General features: G+C 39.3%; 1 protein-coding gene and 1 pseudogene across 2 annotated transcripts in view; one reads left to right on the top strand and one right to left on the bottom strand.

Moving 5' to 3' along the window:
- LOC147032266 (uncharacterized) overlaps positions 1 to 16,473 on the bottom strand; it is a 243,837-nt gene that overhangs the window by 142,329 nt on the left and 85,035 nt on the right. For both annotated transcript variants that reach the window (XM_085869687.1, XM_085869689.1), the window contains exon 6: positions 13,845 to 13,958. In XM_085869687.1, coding sequence (XP_085725813.1) covers positions 13,845 to 13,920 — 76 coding nt within the window. In that variant the 5' untranslated portion in view covers positions 13,921 to 13,958. The remainder of the gene's footprint in view (positions 1 to 13,844; positions 13,959 to 16,473) is intronic.
- On the top strand, positions 9,629 to 9,778 carry LOC147032267 (U1 spliceosomal RNA; annotated as a pseudogene).

Consider the following 16,473-nt stretch of genomic DNA (forward strand, 5'->3'; position numbering starts at 1 on the left):
GACTGTGTGCTGCTCAGGGTTGCTTTTCTCAATGTGCGTGAACGGGACGTGTTCGAACGGAGACACTTGGGAGGGAGACACGGTGGTGATGAGACATGCTGCAGGAGGTCAGCACAGCATGCTGGGGCAAAGGAACTCATCAGAGACATTGTGTCAGAGACAATTGGGCTTTGTCAGTTCATCCGAGCTGTCACCAGGTGCGGTGGGTTGCGATCTATCTCTATCTCTATCTCTATCTCTATCTCTATCTCTATCTCTATCTCTATCTCTATCTCTATCTCTATCTCTATCTCTCTCTCTCTCTCTCTCTCTCTGTGTCTGTTGAATGCTGAATGGTGGGCCCATATGTTACAGTGATAAAGTGTTGTATGTTTTTTTCATGAAATTCGCCCCAAACAAGGCTGAGAGCCACTAAATGTCAAGGGTGACAGAGAAAAAAGAAAAAAAAATGACCGGTTTTACAGCCATTTTTCCCTGCTGTGCAGGGGTTTGGCTTTTTCTTGAGGTAATGTTTTTTATGGCCGGATGCCCTTCCTGACGCCAACCCTGGTCGCCTCTTACGACACACATGGATATGGTACACCTATTCTAACTGGGGCATACACCGGGACCAGTACACTGGTACTCATTTCACCGACCTCGGAAGGATGACAGGCTGAGTCAACCCCCTGGTGTTAATTCAGCAGCCAATGGGGCTTGAACTCAGGACCCTGGGATCCCAAGCCGCCTCCGTAACCACTAAGCCAACACCAGGCTTCACAGCGAAAAAAAAGAAGAAGAGGAAAAACTGGCAAAACCTTCCCCTCGTCCAGAAACAAGGAAACCTCTTCACAAGACCACTGTGCAAGAGGGGGTAACTAGATCAGATGGAAAAATTAATTTTCCTACCCGCATTGGGTGTTTTTTAGGAGACACCATTTCTCTATACTGGATGGCTGATGGCTCCCAGAGTTCATCTGCCCTTTGTCAGGTGTTGTTTTTAGTCATGGCAGGATGTTACAGTCACCCTCCCCGCTAGCAAAGCCAGTGAGTGGTGTGGGTTTAGTCACTACCATCTAAAACATGTGGCAGGTAGCACTGCATTTCATGTTAACCAAATCAATTTAATCAGAGGATTGATAGACATCTCTCAGACCTCTCTCAGAAACTGGAGTCCAATTGTTCAGAGATTCTAACATCATTCCCACAGATTCCAATTTCAACGTTATCCGCCTACATCATCGATGGAATGGCCATGATCCAATCACTAAATGAAAAACACTTCTGTACATTCAAAGATTTGGCAGGTGTTGTGCAAAACGAACAATATGGCTGCTGACAAATCCTTCCCTGGATTTGAGTTCTGTCACCATTTTCTTAGACCGCTATGATCATCCATCGTCCATCAAAACGGCAGAGAGGCAATGCTGGGGTACCTCTGTTTCAGAATTGCCCAAGTACCAAATCCAGGAAAACGGACAGGTCCCAAACTATTGCAGGTTTCTGAGAATGGCCAGCAACAAGGCATGTCTTGCCAATTACATCAATGAATACATTGTAGATCATGCAGGAGAGTACATCCCACATGATAAATTTATCATTTTGGCAGGGGGATTTACTGATGGAAAACTTGTGAAGGCTGTGACTTCAACAGACGTGACATACTTGGAGAGCCTCTACTCCAACCAAGAGGGAGCAGATACTAGGATTATTCTCCATGCGTGCAGTCTTTCCCAGGGCAATGGTTGCCAAATTATCCGCTGTGATGATAGTGATGTCCTGGTCCTTCTCGTGTACTACCAAAGCAGAGGACAGCTAACTGACCAAGTATTCATGTATGCTGGACATTCTGGCAAGGAGCGGTACATCCCAGTTCATGAAATTGTGGACCAATTTGGTCTGACAGTTTGTGGTAGCCTCCCTGCTGCTCATGCCTTGACAGGATGTGATAAGATGTGTTCAATGAACAGGATCGGCAAGAAGACTGCCTACTCCAAACTTGTCAAAAACATTGACAGTCTCGCAGATTTGACAACCTTTCATGAGAATGATGGGAACATTGCACAGGTGTTTGCATTGTTGCTGTACAGAAAGAAGGGAAAAGATGTCCAAACTCTAGATTTAATGTGCTACCTAATGGCAACAACAACAGACAAAGCAGCTTCAATGCTTCCACCCACGGAAGTTGCGTTCAAACAGCATGTCCTACGTGCTAAGTACCAGACTAGGATCTGGTGTAACAGTCATATTGTGAACCAGGAGGAAACTCAACCAGTTGGTTATGGCTGGAGTGCTTGTGATGATGGAGGCATCACATCGACGATGTTCTCAAAGCCACCAGCTCCAGTCGAGGTGCGAGACCTCACTCACTTGAACTGCAAAGATAAGGACTGCTCCAATGGAAGAAAGTGTTCTTGTCAACTTGCTGGACTTCATTGTATTGATGCCTGTTCATGCACAGAAGGTCAAAATCAAAATAGCACACCAGCAGGACAGGATGAAAATGACATTGACATGGAGATACAGGTGCCAATTTTGGGCACTGTCACAAACCAGGGGTAACATGCCACACTGTATCAACTTCGCCTCTCTCAATGTCAGTTTTGCATCACTGGGGTATGCAGGAAAAGGAATAGAAGTTGGTCTGACACTGATACAATATCTGTTCGGGGAAGGATTTGGCCGACGCTACCAAAACTCACTAAGTTTTCAGTTTTGATCGGGTTTTTTTTAACCCTCCAACCCTTGGATTAGCTCCAAACCCCGTTGAATGTGTTGTCTATTGTCTATTACACCAAATAAATTAAAATAAAGAACTTTGGTTGAATTTAACTTGGCTCATTTCAATGTATGTGGCAATAATTGAAAATGGCAATTTTTCATGGATGTCCACAAGGAAGGGGTTAACTTGGCATGTTGCACACAGTTGCTGCAACTACAACATAATTTTCTGAAAATAGACATCCAGAGGAATAAAATTACACCAGTTTTAGCTGGTTCTACCTCTGGTTGGGGTTGACCTAATTTTCTCTGGCTGGACCACTACTCTTTATTTAAGAGCCAAAGGGATCTTGGATAAATTGTGAAATGACAATTGTGAATGTAATATATATTCTGAACGGTGGTCCATTTAGTAGACTGGCTGTCGTCGGCATTATGAGACAAAATTAATGAAATCCTCTAATTGCTCAGCCCAGTAAGCTGAGGTCTTAATTTGGAGAAATGTTTCCAAAATTTTGATTTGATTCATAACCATTGTATTTAAAATGTGATCGAAATGTAGAAATGTGATTTGGAATGATTTTAATTTGTCAAGTATTGTGCATGATTTTGGTACCTTGTGACGAATGAGGATTTATACCACACAGATGATTCTCAGAAAAATGTGAAGTTTAAAGTCACAACCATCTCCCAAACTCCCTATTGGTGTTTAGCACGTAGGGCGATTCACAGATGATGCATGATCCCTCGGATGGACGTTAAACTCGATGTGCTGTCTTCATTAGTCTATAAATGGCAATGGCAAATCACCAAGTGTAACCCTTTGATCGACTCAGGCAGGAAAAATTCCTTTCATATATGAATGAAATAATGTTACCTCTTATAATGATTGATCTGTGAACCAAGTACATCAAGTGGTGAAAAAAAATTGGGTTAAAATACAAACAAAGCTTGTGCTCCTTAGACTGGTTCTTCATCAGAGTCCTCCTTAGACAAGTGTCAGACTGGCTGCCTGGTGCTCCTTGAACACACACAGTCATGCAGGCCTTATCACGCTTGTCTGCAAAGGTCAGCTGCCGGCATGAATAGCAGAAAGCAAAAAAACATCTCTGGTGGCTTTATATGTGCCTCTATTTGTCAGGTTAATTCATGAATCGTTCAATTGGACTACAATTTTGTTTTTATTGTCACACTGATAGACCATAAAGCTGTTTTAGCAAAATTGGAAAAAATAATGCACTCCAAAGGTGGATTTTGAACCTAACGGTCATCTGGAGTAGCCACTCAGGGGAAGAGTGACCGGTCTTGCCACGCTTGCCACGCTAACAGCAGATTCAAATCTTGCCACGCTTTCCCCACAGCAAGGTTAAATGGACCGAGTGTTTTGAGCTGCAATTTGGAGTGCCATTCGTCTGGTGACTCAACTTTGACAAATGACTTGTCAATTTTTGTACACCTATTTAAAAACAGAGGTTCAAACTGTATTTATTTGTTTTGATAAAGGAATGGATTTGCGTTTAAAAGGTCAGAGCAAGTGATTCGATGGCTAGAGTAAGTGTGATGGGATATTGCAGCATTTTGCTGTATAAGTGAGAGAGAAATTGATAAAAGAAATGGACAATGTCAGAGATTTAAAATGTTGATGGAATTCCGAATAGTGATGAGAAAGATTGGTTACAGATTATTGTTTTCGAGATTTTTCAGCTCCATTGACCATAAAAGAAATGGACATTCATCTGATTGATGAAACAATGTTAGCATTTGGTAGTGTTTAAACTGTTTGGAGAAATTTTGTATCGCTTAACCATGTTGTCAAGCTTTTTGTTCCCAAATGTTTCCAAATGGACGCTCTGCAGCCAAAGTGTGGTCCGCAGCTCAGCAACTCGCATTGCTGTAAAATGTCAAGGCCGAGCAGCGTGGAACTCCTACTATGGGGGAGTTCGCAGAGCTGAGAGTCCCGAGAAAGACTTCCAAAAGAATCGCCCTGTGACTACAATGATAGCCATGCTACTGGTTTAATTACTCCTGTTAATGAATGTAATTATAACAACCTAGCTTTGAATTACCAGTGTACTTTGACCTGTATTACAGTGATACTCGTGACAATGCTTGCATGTACTGGGTTTGTTGTCATATACATAAACATGGGGAACAGTTGGTAACTAATGAAAGTTGTGTACAGTAACTTAGTTAATTAGTTTCAGACTCAGTTCATAAAAGAAAAAAATTACTCATTGAGAGCACTGGAGGCACAAGATTTTTGTGTTCATTGTTTTGTTTTCCCCATTACAATTCATAATGGTATTCGAACCATCATGTTTCTTTTGGTTATAATTAATATCAAGTTTTGTTTTGGAATTACAGATTGAGAAACCTTTATCATATAAGTCTCGTAGTGTCCGCACTTTTGGAACAGCAGTATAATTTAAAACCAGTAACTTGGGACACATGTAAATGATTGGTTAGATCACAGTAAGGTACACCGTTGGTTATTGATAACTTGTATTGATTGATTGATATATTATCAATCACTGTAGCTTTGGACCTCATTGATCTATTAATTAAGGGTAGACAAAAGTTACTGAGAATTGAATCGAGATAATATATTAAGTTGAGGTACTTACATAATATTGAAGGAGGGTCTATGTTATTAAATTGATTGACAGATTGGTCCACATTATATATTCGGGATCTTAAGTTAACTGTAAGAGAAAATCAATATAGTATATGAGGGAAATCAGCATGGTATTTACATAATAATGGAAAGAATGGCTGGACCAACAGCAATAATGGAATCAATTAACAGAATTAGGAATTGTGCCATGTATTGCAATTTTATTGCTCTCACTGATTAGTAGCTGGTATTGGCCTTAACTGTAATTTAAGTAAAATGCCTCCATATTTTGTGGAAAAACAAACAAAAAGATCAACAGAATCATGCCAAGTACAGAAGGCATAAGCATGTGAAATGAATGTTAAATCGGTCAGAGTGTAAGAATTATATTATTTGTGACACCTGCTGATGAACATGCCATGAATTAAATGGAACACACTCACCAACCTGGCTGGGACACTATTGAAATGGTCTTCGTCCAGCATTCTTCTCCTATGAGCACTTGCTGCCATTATTGGTTGAACTTGTGTAAGGGATATCTTTTCTCCTCGAGGAACGGAGGATGGTGATCATGTGTAACTTTATAAATGTAATTTTTGTACTTTAGTCGAATTGCCTGTCAGTCATGTTTCCCTTTTCCCAAGAGTCTTTTTACCTACATGTTGATAAAAGGAATATCTTACTTGGAAAAGGTCTTGCTCACTGCATAGAAACAGGGTGACCTGGTTGTTAACACTGCAACTTTTGCCATGATTGTGTCATTCTCTCCCTCCCACCCAAAATGGACACGGATTACATATGTAGAATGCAACATCCGTTCAGTATGAAAATTTTTGAGGGTCATCCAGGGATAAAATGGTCCCTAAAAATTATTTGACGACATCATCGGTCACGTGATTCGGCAGCCATATTGTGAAAAAAAAACTTTCAAAAATCTAAAAATGGCTGAACAGATCAAGGCAAAAACTTTACACATACAACCGCCTATCCATGAGGAACAAAAGGTTCACACATATGATGTCATAGGTCACATGATTTGGCAACCATATTGGATTTACCCAAAAACATTAAAAAATCTTCTCCAGAAAGGCTGGATAGATCAAGGGGAAACTTCACAGAAATGTTCCCCAAGGCATGCGTGTACAAGGTTGTTTAGGAATAATTGATGTCACATGGTTTGGCAGCCATATTGGATTTAAGAAAAATATTAAATGTTTTCTCTGGAACTGCTTGATAAACAAACGTGAAACCTCACAATTGTGATCTAGTAGCGATAGGAAATGCAGTTTTAAATTTTAACTTGTTCAGACACATGGTCTGGCAGCCAGAATTATTTAATTTTTTGATCTGTGTTTTTACTTTTTTTGAATGAGGCTCACTTGGCTGTGCCTGAATGGGTTTGAGAGAAGATGAGTAGCAGCTGAAATGCAAATCCTATCCAGGATCCTCCTGATGACTTCATCTTTTCTTATACTATTGCTCGTTTGGGTTCCTTCTGATTACTACAACGCAGGACTGCACCTATTTGGTCTTCCATTTAATTTGAATTGACTTTATTTTAATCCCATTCTGAATGCAATTGAATAATAATTTAAAAAGTCGTGGGTCAGGGTCAGGGTCAGGTGTCTTATCAAAGCGGGGTTGCATCAAAACGGGATGTCTTCATACCAGGTCATCACTACCAGCAGTTATAAAATTGCAGTTCTAATTATGTCTCTTATTAATTACAAAACACACCAGTACACAAACACCACACACCACACAAAAGAAGTTCTGGCAAGGGTCTGAAATCTCTGATTGCTCTTTTTCTTGTTAAAGCTTTGTTACAATGTTATTCTTTTTGTTATTTGTTTTGTAATGATAACACCATGCCATGGAAGGAGCTATTAAACTGCTCTATAAACCTAAACATGGTGTGCATTTAGAAACATGGGAATTATTCCGGATTCTTTTTAGTAAATTAGACTAATCAACTCAGGAGATAATCTCTAAATATATTCTCATTTTGAGCAGCTTCCACGGCTCTGCTGCTGAGCCCACTGGGGAAGTTTAGAGCTCTTTCATATAGCCCCCCCCCCAATCAAAATTCCTGACTATGCCAGTGCTTGTGGGGCACCATTATTGACTTTTTGCGCTGGGTGCCACAACAATAACTACGCTACTGCCCCCAGATACTCAAATCTATTTCCCTGCCTGATCTCCTTCCCTATTTTTCCTGTTATCCCTCTTCACGTTCCCTCGGCTTTTTCTCTCTCCTATTTAATATTTTGTATTTATTGTATACTAGCAGGGTACCCATCACTGATGGGTTTGTCGATGCCTCACCTCAAATGAGTGTGTTTTGGTATAAACGGGAATTCAGTGTAAATATTCAGTGTGCAGATATCACAGTAGGTGATGCTGGTAACCTTGGCAACCTCGTTCCATTCCACCAGTGAAATTTCCAATCCATGCTTGTTGTACCTCCAAAGTACTGTTTGTGAGTGAGGGTGATATTATGAAAGCTCGGCTGGGAAACAAATTTAGGCACGTTTTGGGCCTACTGCCTGATGGAAGATAACCAAAGTTCTCTCCATGCCAACTGACTACCTACAGGCATCTATCCCTCTCCACATCACTTCTTCAGTCCCTAATCTGCCCCCTCTCTCTATTCTCCCCATAGTTTTGCTTTCAGCAATTTCCATTCAGTATTTCTCACAGCATTTCATTCTGGTTTCCCATTCGATGATCTCTAGATAGGTAGTCACAGTTTCACTTTTCAACATCAGGTCCACTTTGGGATATCAGTTTGGAATCGTCATTGCAACTTGTGATGCAATGCGAATGATGCACGAAAAAGATAGTCAGAAACGATTTTCGGGGGATTTTTTTTCAATTTTCTAAGTACATATGTCTAGAATTGCTTAAGGGTCTTAAAAGGTCAAAAAGGGGTCTAAAGTGTTTTAAGGGTCTTAAGGGTCATAAATGGGTCTGTCTAAAGGGGTCAAAGGGTGAAAAAGCAAAAGGGGTCTGAAGTATCCAAATGGTCTGAAAAGGTGATTAAAAAATGGTCTTCCCTCCCTTAAAAGGGTCGAAGAAGGTATATACGTCTCAAAAGGGTCTGAAAGGGTCCAAAAGGTCTTAACAGGGACTAAGTAAATATTCAAGGAATGAAGGGATGTAAAGGGTCAAATGGGGTCTACAGGCCATACAGGGTGTAAAGGAGTGAAGCTATACTAAATAAATGACCCCATGTTCTTACGAACCCTGGAGTTAACTCTGAAGTGCAACACAGCAATAATGGGCCAAATGGCAGTTTAAAACACCTACTTATGTACATTGTGGGGGAAAAAATTATATTAATGTATTCTAAATTGTAACAAATGAAGTTTTAGAAATGTAAGTTTTATGCTACAAGTTGAATTGGCTGTCCTTTCTGGCCAAGAGACTTTTGCCCTAAATGTTGATAAATGTCTTGGTCTGGAGCGGTGTGACCTGAGCTGATAACAGCGAACCTTTGCCTCGAAATGCACGTAGTGGCTTCTCGTCTAAAGGACACGTCTGCAGTCTGGGTTGATAGCCCCCACCACTCTCCCATGAAAGTATAAGTGCTTTGAAATGTAAAATTGTTTCAGTGCAAGTACCAGAGGAAGTATAGAATCTCAGTGGCTTATGCTCCTTGGAACTGACCAAGTACCAAGTTAAAATAAAACTCTCTGATGTAATGTAGAAGTGAATTGAATCGAGTTGGTCTAACTGGTAACTAAAATTAAGAATAAATGAAATAGAACCAAATAATATTGCAATCAATGGGGATTCTTAAGTTCATTGTACGAGGGTGAGAAGTGTATGGTGTATAATTAGAATAATAAATTGTTTCACAAGGAAGGAATTGTGTGGACATCGGTTATCAGTGTCAATGGGTTTTATGCAGGATTTTATAACCAAATCGGACAAACGTTAAACTCTGCCTGAAGTCAAATCGGATTCCACAATCAGCCAGGTAGAATCCTTCAATGATCACAACGGGGTGGTTAAAAAAAAATCCACATCAGTTGGCGCCTGGTGACTCGGATTCGAACCGTCGTGGTGCGGTGCTCGTGACCGGAGGTGCTTAATCTGCCGGAGGCAGTGCCTGGAGGAATGACAAGTGCTTGAGCGAAGGTAATGGAGAGCGCTCTCAGCAGGTAACGCATTTCGAACAAAGAAAAGTTCATTGTCAGATAATTTTATTGATATAAAGAAGAGGATCCGGCGGAGAGAGTCCATTTTAAAGTAAACGATAAGTACTGTAGTTGTTTTAGAAAAGTGCTGGAGAAGAAGAGGAGTCAGATGATACTTACTTGATAGGAGAGATACCGCGATCAGTTAGTTACGGCGGTATTATCAGGGAGAGGCCTACCCATTGCACTACAGGGGGGAAAAGGTTGACCCTTGCGATTTTCCCCAAATGTGGGAAACTCGACTGTACAATTTGAGGAGTGCAGAGGGCACAGTACAAGAAGAGGCTCGACGAGGAGCTAGACGAGTAATTAAATGGACATGATGAAGCGACATGCCACATGTTTGCATTGATACGGACCGGCTGAGAGAGAGGCCGAGGACACGGCTGAGATGTCGAGATTGGGTTATGGTTAAGTGGAAAATAGATAAATATTATAAGTTACCTGTTTGTAAGAGTTATGAGTTACATTTTGTTCATTGAACTCACTGGAAGTTTGTTGGCAGTGAGATTGTTATATTATATTGTGTGGAGGTTTCACGGATTTGTAAATGCAATGATTTGCACGAAACGTTTTGTAGAGTGACCGGCTGGGAGCGTGGCTGGTGATTTTCATTGAGATGCATGTGTTACTGAGAGTAAAAAATGAAACTTCTGTGATTCCAATATTCACTGCAATGAAACGTGTTCTGTTGGGATTTTGACGATATTTTTAACAACTAAGGAAGAAATATCAGGCAGAGAGTCGAAATAAAACAGCCTGGATGTTCGTGGTTTGGTGCTGATAACGCGAAGGAGGTCGCAGTTGTGTGTGTGAATTCAATTAAATGGGGGTCTGAATTGGAAGCGATTGTGAGCTCGCTGTGAGATTAAAGACTGCTGGAGGATGTGATACACGAATGTCTTGTTAGAAATAATAATATTGCAACAAATAAAGCGTGAAGAGATGGATATTCATAAAATAAATTAATTAATTAAAACCACCTCAGCAAGACAGTCTGAGGACGAACTTGTGCTGAATTAAGCTGTGGGTCTGTTTGGGTTGTCATGTTATGCATTCTTGGCTTTGTATTTTCCACGCGAAGGTCGCAAGCTGCGACACTGCTCGTTAGTGTGTGTGTTGAAGCCATGACAGAGTAATGCTAAACTGTGGGTTTTGCCTGTCTCAGAGTTTTTCTTTTTCTTCCCACCGGATGTGGAGAGAACTTCTGTTCCTTGTTACTTGGTGTTTGTGGCGCACCCTCTCTACTGAATGTGTTTAAAGTGAAGTCCATTTAGGGAAAAAAGTGTTGAAGTTTTATTTAAAAACCATTGGGATTTTGGATAAATTGAAATAACAATTGTGAATGTGGGATATATTCGGAATGTGAAGTCTTGGGAGTTGAGCTCTCGCTGGCATTGTGATGATTTGTAATTACACAACCCGGCAGGTTTAAGTGCTGGGCAAGCTCTGAGGACGTATCGGAAATGTTTCGAAGATTTTGATTTAAATGTAGAAACGTGATTTGGAATGATTTAAAATTGATTTGATGATGTTTAGCACATGGGGCGATTCACAGATAATTGATGACGCCCTCGGATGGACATTCAAATATTGTTTTATTCGTCTGCGAATGTTGAGGTTGCCTGAACTTGTGCTGGGAAGGCAATGGCAAACAACCCAGTGTAACCCTTTTATCAATTCGGTCAAGGTAAATTCATGATTTAATTGGATAGACACTGAAGATTTAATTTGATTTATGGATTTTAAAAGGAAATATTTTGTTTTGACCAAAAAGTTGTTTGAGAGATTGGATGTTTATTAGTCTGAAGTTTAAGATGCTTTCCCCAAGACTGGAATAAAGTTTGGGGAGGGTGTAGCTACATGTGTAGACAGAGTGTTTGAGCTGCAATTTAAATGATATTCGCCTGATGACAGATTTGACAAGTGATTTGACAATTTTTGTACAACTGTTTAAAATGATTTATTTGTTTTGATAAAGGAAAATGGATTCGTAATTGAGAAGGTCAGAGGAAGTGAAAGATGGTTTGTGTATGAGTTGGAAAAATGGCAGCATGTTTGCTGTTTTTGTGAGAGAGAAGTGGATAGATGGAAAATGTCAGAGATTTAAAATGTCGATGGAATTCAGTGTTGTTTAAGAGGGATTGGTTAAACATTATTTTTGAGATATTTTACGCTCTGCAGCCAAGGACGCTCTGCAGCTCGGCAACTCGATGTCAGGATGGCTGAGCGGAGTGGAACTCTCAAATTGGGGGTTGTGCGGTAACTGTGTCAGTTACTTTCAGACTAAGCTCATTAAAAAACCCTTGTTAATCTGTTAATTGAGGATAAGGAAAATTACTGAGAATTGAATCAAGATGATAAAATTGGCAGTTGCTCTGGAACTATTTGTGAATGAAACTGTAAATTGTTTAGCAGATGTGAATGTTAAAATGGTAACTGTGCAAAATCTAATTGGATTCGGTTCTTGAAGAAATAGATTACTTTCATATTTTGGGATAAATGATGGAATATTTTTGTTAAAAGAATTATTGATCGCAAATTGGAACCCTGATAAAGACTGTTTGCCTTTACATGGAAATAGCAAATGAGATGAATGTTTTGAATAATCGATGTGAACTTTGATTTTGTTTGTTTTGGAGTGTTGAACGCAGTTAAACCATGAAATGTACGATTTCATCTAAGTGAAGCTTGGAAAGAACTTCCACACAAAGATTGGATGATGGGAGAACCCAGATTTTAGTGATTGAGCATTCAACATGTGATCATGCCCCTTCCTGAGGAGATAAGATGAAGGAAATGTGAAAAAAAGAAAAACCCACTGAGGAGAAGGTTGAGCAAAGTCTTAACGTCGGCGTTGTGTGGTGCCTGCCTGAAGGAATGTTCTCAGCCACACTCTCGATTGCTGCTCTGCAAATACATCATGAACTTGCTGTGGTTGCTTCAATGTACGACAGGCCTGGAGTTCCACACTGCGAGTCCTCTGCAACATGTGTTCAATGGTGCGAGTGGGGCTCGTGCTGCAAAGTGACTGCATCTAATGTGCATAGCTCGCTTGGTGAAATCAAGCCTGATTGCACGGACTGCTGCTGCGAGGCCCCAGGCTCTGTTGGGGCTGGGTCTTTGTTCACCTCTAGAGTCCTTTTCGTCTCCTTCAACCCAGTGTCAGGCCCAAGCTTGTACTTGCCCACATCTACCTTCTCCTCAGCTCAAGGAGTGCTTCGATTGTGTTTCCCGTTGGGTGCTGCTCTATCCACACCCTGACCTATTTATCTTCTGACTTTGTGTAGCATGTTTTCAATGTGTGACAAATGCTGATGAACAGGCCATAAATTAAATGGAAACTTACTCATTTTCTGAGATGAGCACTCGCTGCCATTGTTGATTGAACTTGAGTAATGGAAATCTTTTCTCCTTCAGGAACAGGACATGGTAATCATGTGTAAGAAAAAATTATTCAAATTTTCCTTTAAAAAAAACAATGGAGGAGTGTGTTGGGGGGAACAAAAATTATATTAATGTATTTAAATTGTAACAAATGGAGTTTCAGAAATGTAAATTTTATGCTACAAGTTGAATTGGCTGTCCTTTCTGGCCAAGAGACTTTTGCCCGAAATGTTGATAAATGTCTTGGTCTGGAGTGGTGTGACCTGAGCTGATAACAGCGAACCTTTGCCTCAAAATGTATGTAGTGGCTTCTCGTCTAAAGGACACATCTGCAGTCTGGGTTGATAGTCCCCACCACTCTCCCATGAAAGTATAAAATGCTTTGAAATGTAAAATTGTTTCAGTGCAAGTACCTGAGGAAGTATAGAATCTCAGTGGCTTGTGCTCGTTGGAACTGACCAAGTACCAAGTTAGAATAAAACTCTCTGATCTAATGTGGAAGTGAATTTAATCGGGTTGGTCTAACTGGTAACTAAAAGTAAGAATAAATGAAATAGAACCAAATAATATTGCAATCAATGGAGATTCTTAAGTTCATTGTACGAGGGTGAGAAGTGTATGGTGTATAATTAGAATAATAAAGTGTTTCACAAGGAAGGACTTGTGTGGACATCGGTTATCAGTGTCAATGGGTTTTATGCAGGAGTTTATAACCAAATCGGACAAACGTTAAACTCTGCCTGAAGTCAAACAGGATTCCACAATCGGCCAGGTAGAATCCTTCAACGATCACAACGGGGTGGGTTAAAAAAATCCACATCAACATCGTGGTTAAAAACTGGTCATAGAAATTTTGTTGTGATTAACCTTGGGAGCTCAAAGCAGTAAGGTCAAAAACAAAAAAAGCATTTCTCTAATATTTATGAAGATGGATAACCTACTTTCCTGCTGCAGCCACTTCTTCCTCCTCCTCCTTCTTCCTCTTCTCAGGGAGGTGGCATCACTTTTTTCTTCCATAGATCAGCTTACAGTGAGATCTCCCAGCAAAGCCATAGCTAACAAAGAAAAGCTCTATTAGAACCTCATTTAAGGTTATGGGAAAACTCACCCAGAAATGTCCAAAAAGTCCTTAATAGCGCGTTTTAATATGTAAAGATAAGTGTCCTTGTCGTTATGTAACGACTCTGGAAACACCCCCACCCCAACCCCCTTTAAAACTTCATAATGTTTGGACATACACCCACCCACCCCACCCCCACTCCCCACACTTTAGGTACGTAATTTTTGAATGGCCCCTTCGAAAAGACATGGTTAAGAGGTCGGAGATATCGATAATATTGTAAGAAATGAAATATATCTTACCTGTAATTGAATATTTCTGTGACCCAGAAACCATTTGAAAATCGAAAAAAATTAATGGTTGCCAAGGTTACCGGTTCCCCCCACTATGATATATCTCCTCAATGCATTTTTATACTGAATTCGAGTTTCTTCCAACAATACACACTCCAAAAAATTTCTCATTTGAGGTGAGACATCTACGGTTAAATTAATCAAACATCAATGATCAAAATACAATAAAAAACAAATCACGATGTTAACTTGGTTATTTGAAGTTAACATGATGTATATTTGGAGGTATATATTTGATGAAGTTCGCTTAGATGGTAACCTTTTTTTCTACAAACTCTTTTTTCAGCCTTGGGTTATGTTGTTAGATGAGAAGTGAAATTACTTTTAAATCGATGTATAGGTTGTGTTTGCACTATGTTCAGTTTTTGAATAATTGACGCATTTGGGAGGTCACGTGACTCTTTTGCTGCTTTTACTGATCATGGTAACATCTTAATTAACAGTTATTTTTCACATTTAATGTCATATTTGACGACCAGAGATTACCACCTCACCAAATATATTGGTATCCGGGTTGAAATCCAAAAGAAAATAGGCTTTTTATGAAGCATCTATATTATAAATTTATAAAGCAGGAGTATCTGTCTGTCCGGCTGTATGTCCCCGAACGACTCCTTAGAATCATTGAAATACTTAGTTTAGCACACGAGTGTTTGTAACATTGTATAATGTTAAATTAATGGTATAGTCTTAATTTGTGATTAGAATGATGCTGTTTGGATGAAAATATAGAAAGGTTGAGTTTGAAGCAGAACCCGTGACATTTGCATGTGTGGCATTTGAAGTTTCGCCATTTTTTGTCCAAGTCCTTCACAAACCGGCTGTCCATCCCAAGTCATGCATAGCACGGGTACCTCACAAGTTGTATTTATGCATCCACCCTTGCAGAGATTGCGACAAGTGGCAGCTCATGTGTTTTTAATCCACGGAATGTGATAAAATGACTATAAAACCCCAAATTGTATGCATTGTGGTAAACAATGTGATCCTATAACGTTTTGTGATGACTAACCTTGGGAGTTCAGAGGAGTAGCATGACAAACATTTCGCTTTTATATAATTATAGATTTTTAATTTTAATGTTATAATTCCCTTCGCCAAAGGAGAGGGCATTGAATTTGAGTCCATTTGTCTGTTTGCACAGAATTTGGGAACGTAGGTCACAAACGCCACCTAGTGGTATCCAGTAATACGTGTTCTCTTTTTCAACCAAGTACATCTATAAAATAAGTACAATTAGAATGGGAGTATGTCGAAAGTATGTACAATTAGAATGGGAGTACGTCTATAAAGTATGTACAATTAGAATGTGAGAACGTCAATAAAGTATGTACAATTAGAATGTGTGTACGTGTATAAAGAATGTAAAATTAGAATGTGAGTATGTGATTAAAGTATGTACAATTAGAATGTGAATACGTGGATAAAGAATATAAAATTAGAATGTGAGTACGTGATTAAAGTATGTACAATTAGAATGTGAATACGTGGATAAAGAATATAAAATTAGAATTTGAGTACATGTATAAAGTGTGTACAATTTTAATGTAAGTACGTGTAGAAAGTATGTTAAATTAGAAGGTGAGCACGTACATAAAATATGTAAAATTAGAATGTGGGTATGTGATTAAAGTGTGTAAAATTAGAATGTGAGGACATGTATAAAGGATGTAAAATTAGGATGTGAGTATGTGTAGAAAGTATGTACAATTAGAAAGTGAGTACATTATTAAAGTATGTACAATTAGAATGTTAGTACATGTATAAAGTATGTTAAATTAGAAGGTGAATACATCTATAAAGTGTGTACCATTACAATGCGAGTATGTGTATAATGTATATACAATTAGAATGAAAACGTGTATAATGTATGTACAATTAGAATATGAGTACGTATATAAAGTATGTGCAATTACAATGTGAGTACATCTACAAAGTATGTACAATTAGAATGTGAGTACATGTATAAAGTATATGAAATTAGACTGTGAGTACATCTAGAAAGTATGTACACAATTAGAATGCGAGTCTGTGTATAATGTATGTACAATTAGAATGTGAGAATGTGTATAACATATGTAAGTAGTATCAAAAGGGAGGGTTTGACACAGTAATGTGTCCCATTTCTCAGTCACAATATTTACTCGCTTACGCTCA

Source organism: Eptatretus burgeri, chromosome 2 (genome assembly GCF_056783735.1).
Source record: "Eptatretus burgeri isolate ZD-2024b chromosome 2, Ebu_testis_v1, whole genome shotgun sequence".
NCBI classification, from domain to species: Eukaryota; Metazoa; Chordata; class Myxini; order Myxiniformes; family Myxinidae; genus Eptatretus; species Eptatretus burgeri.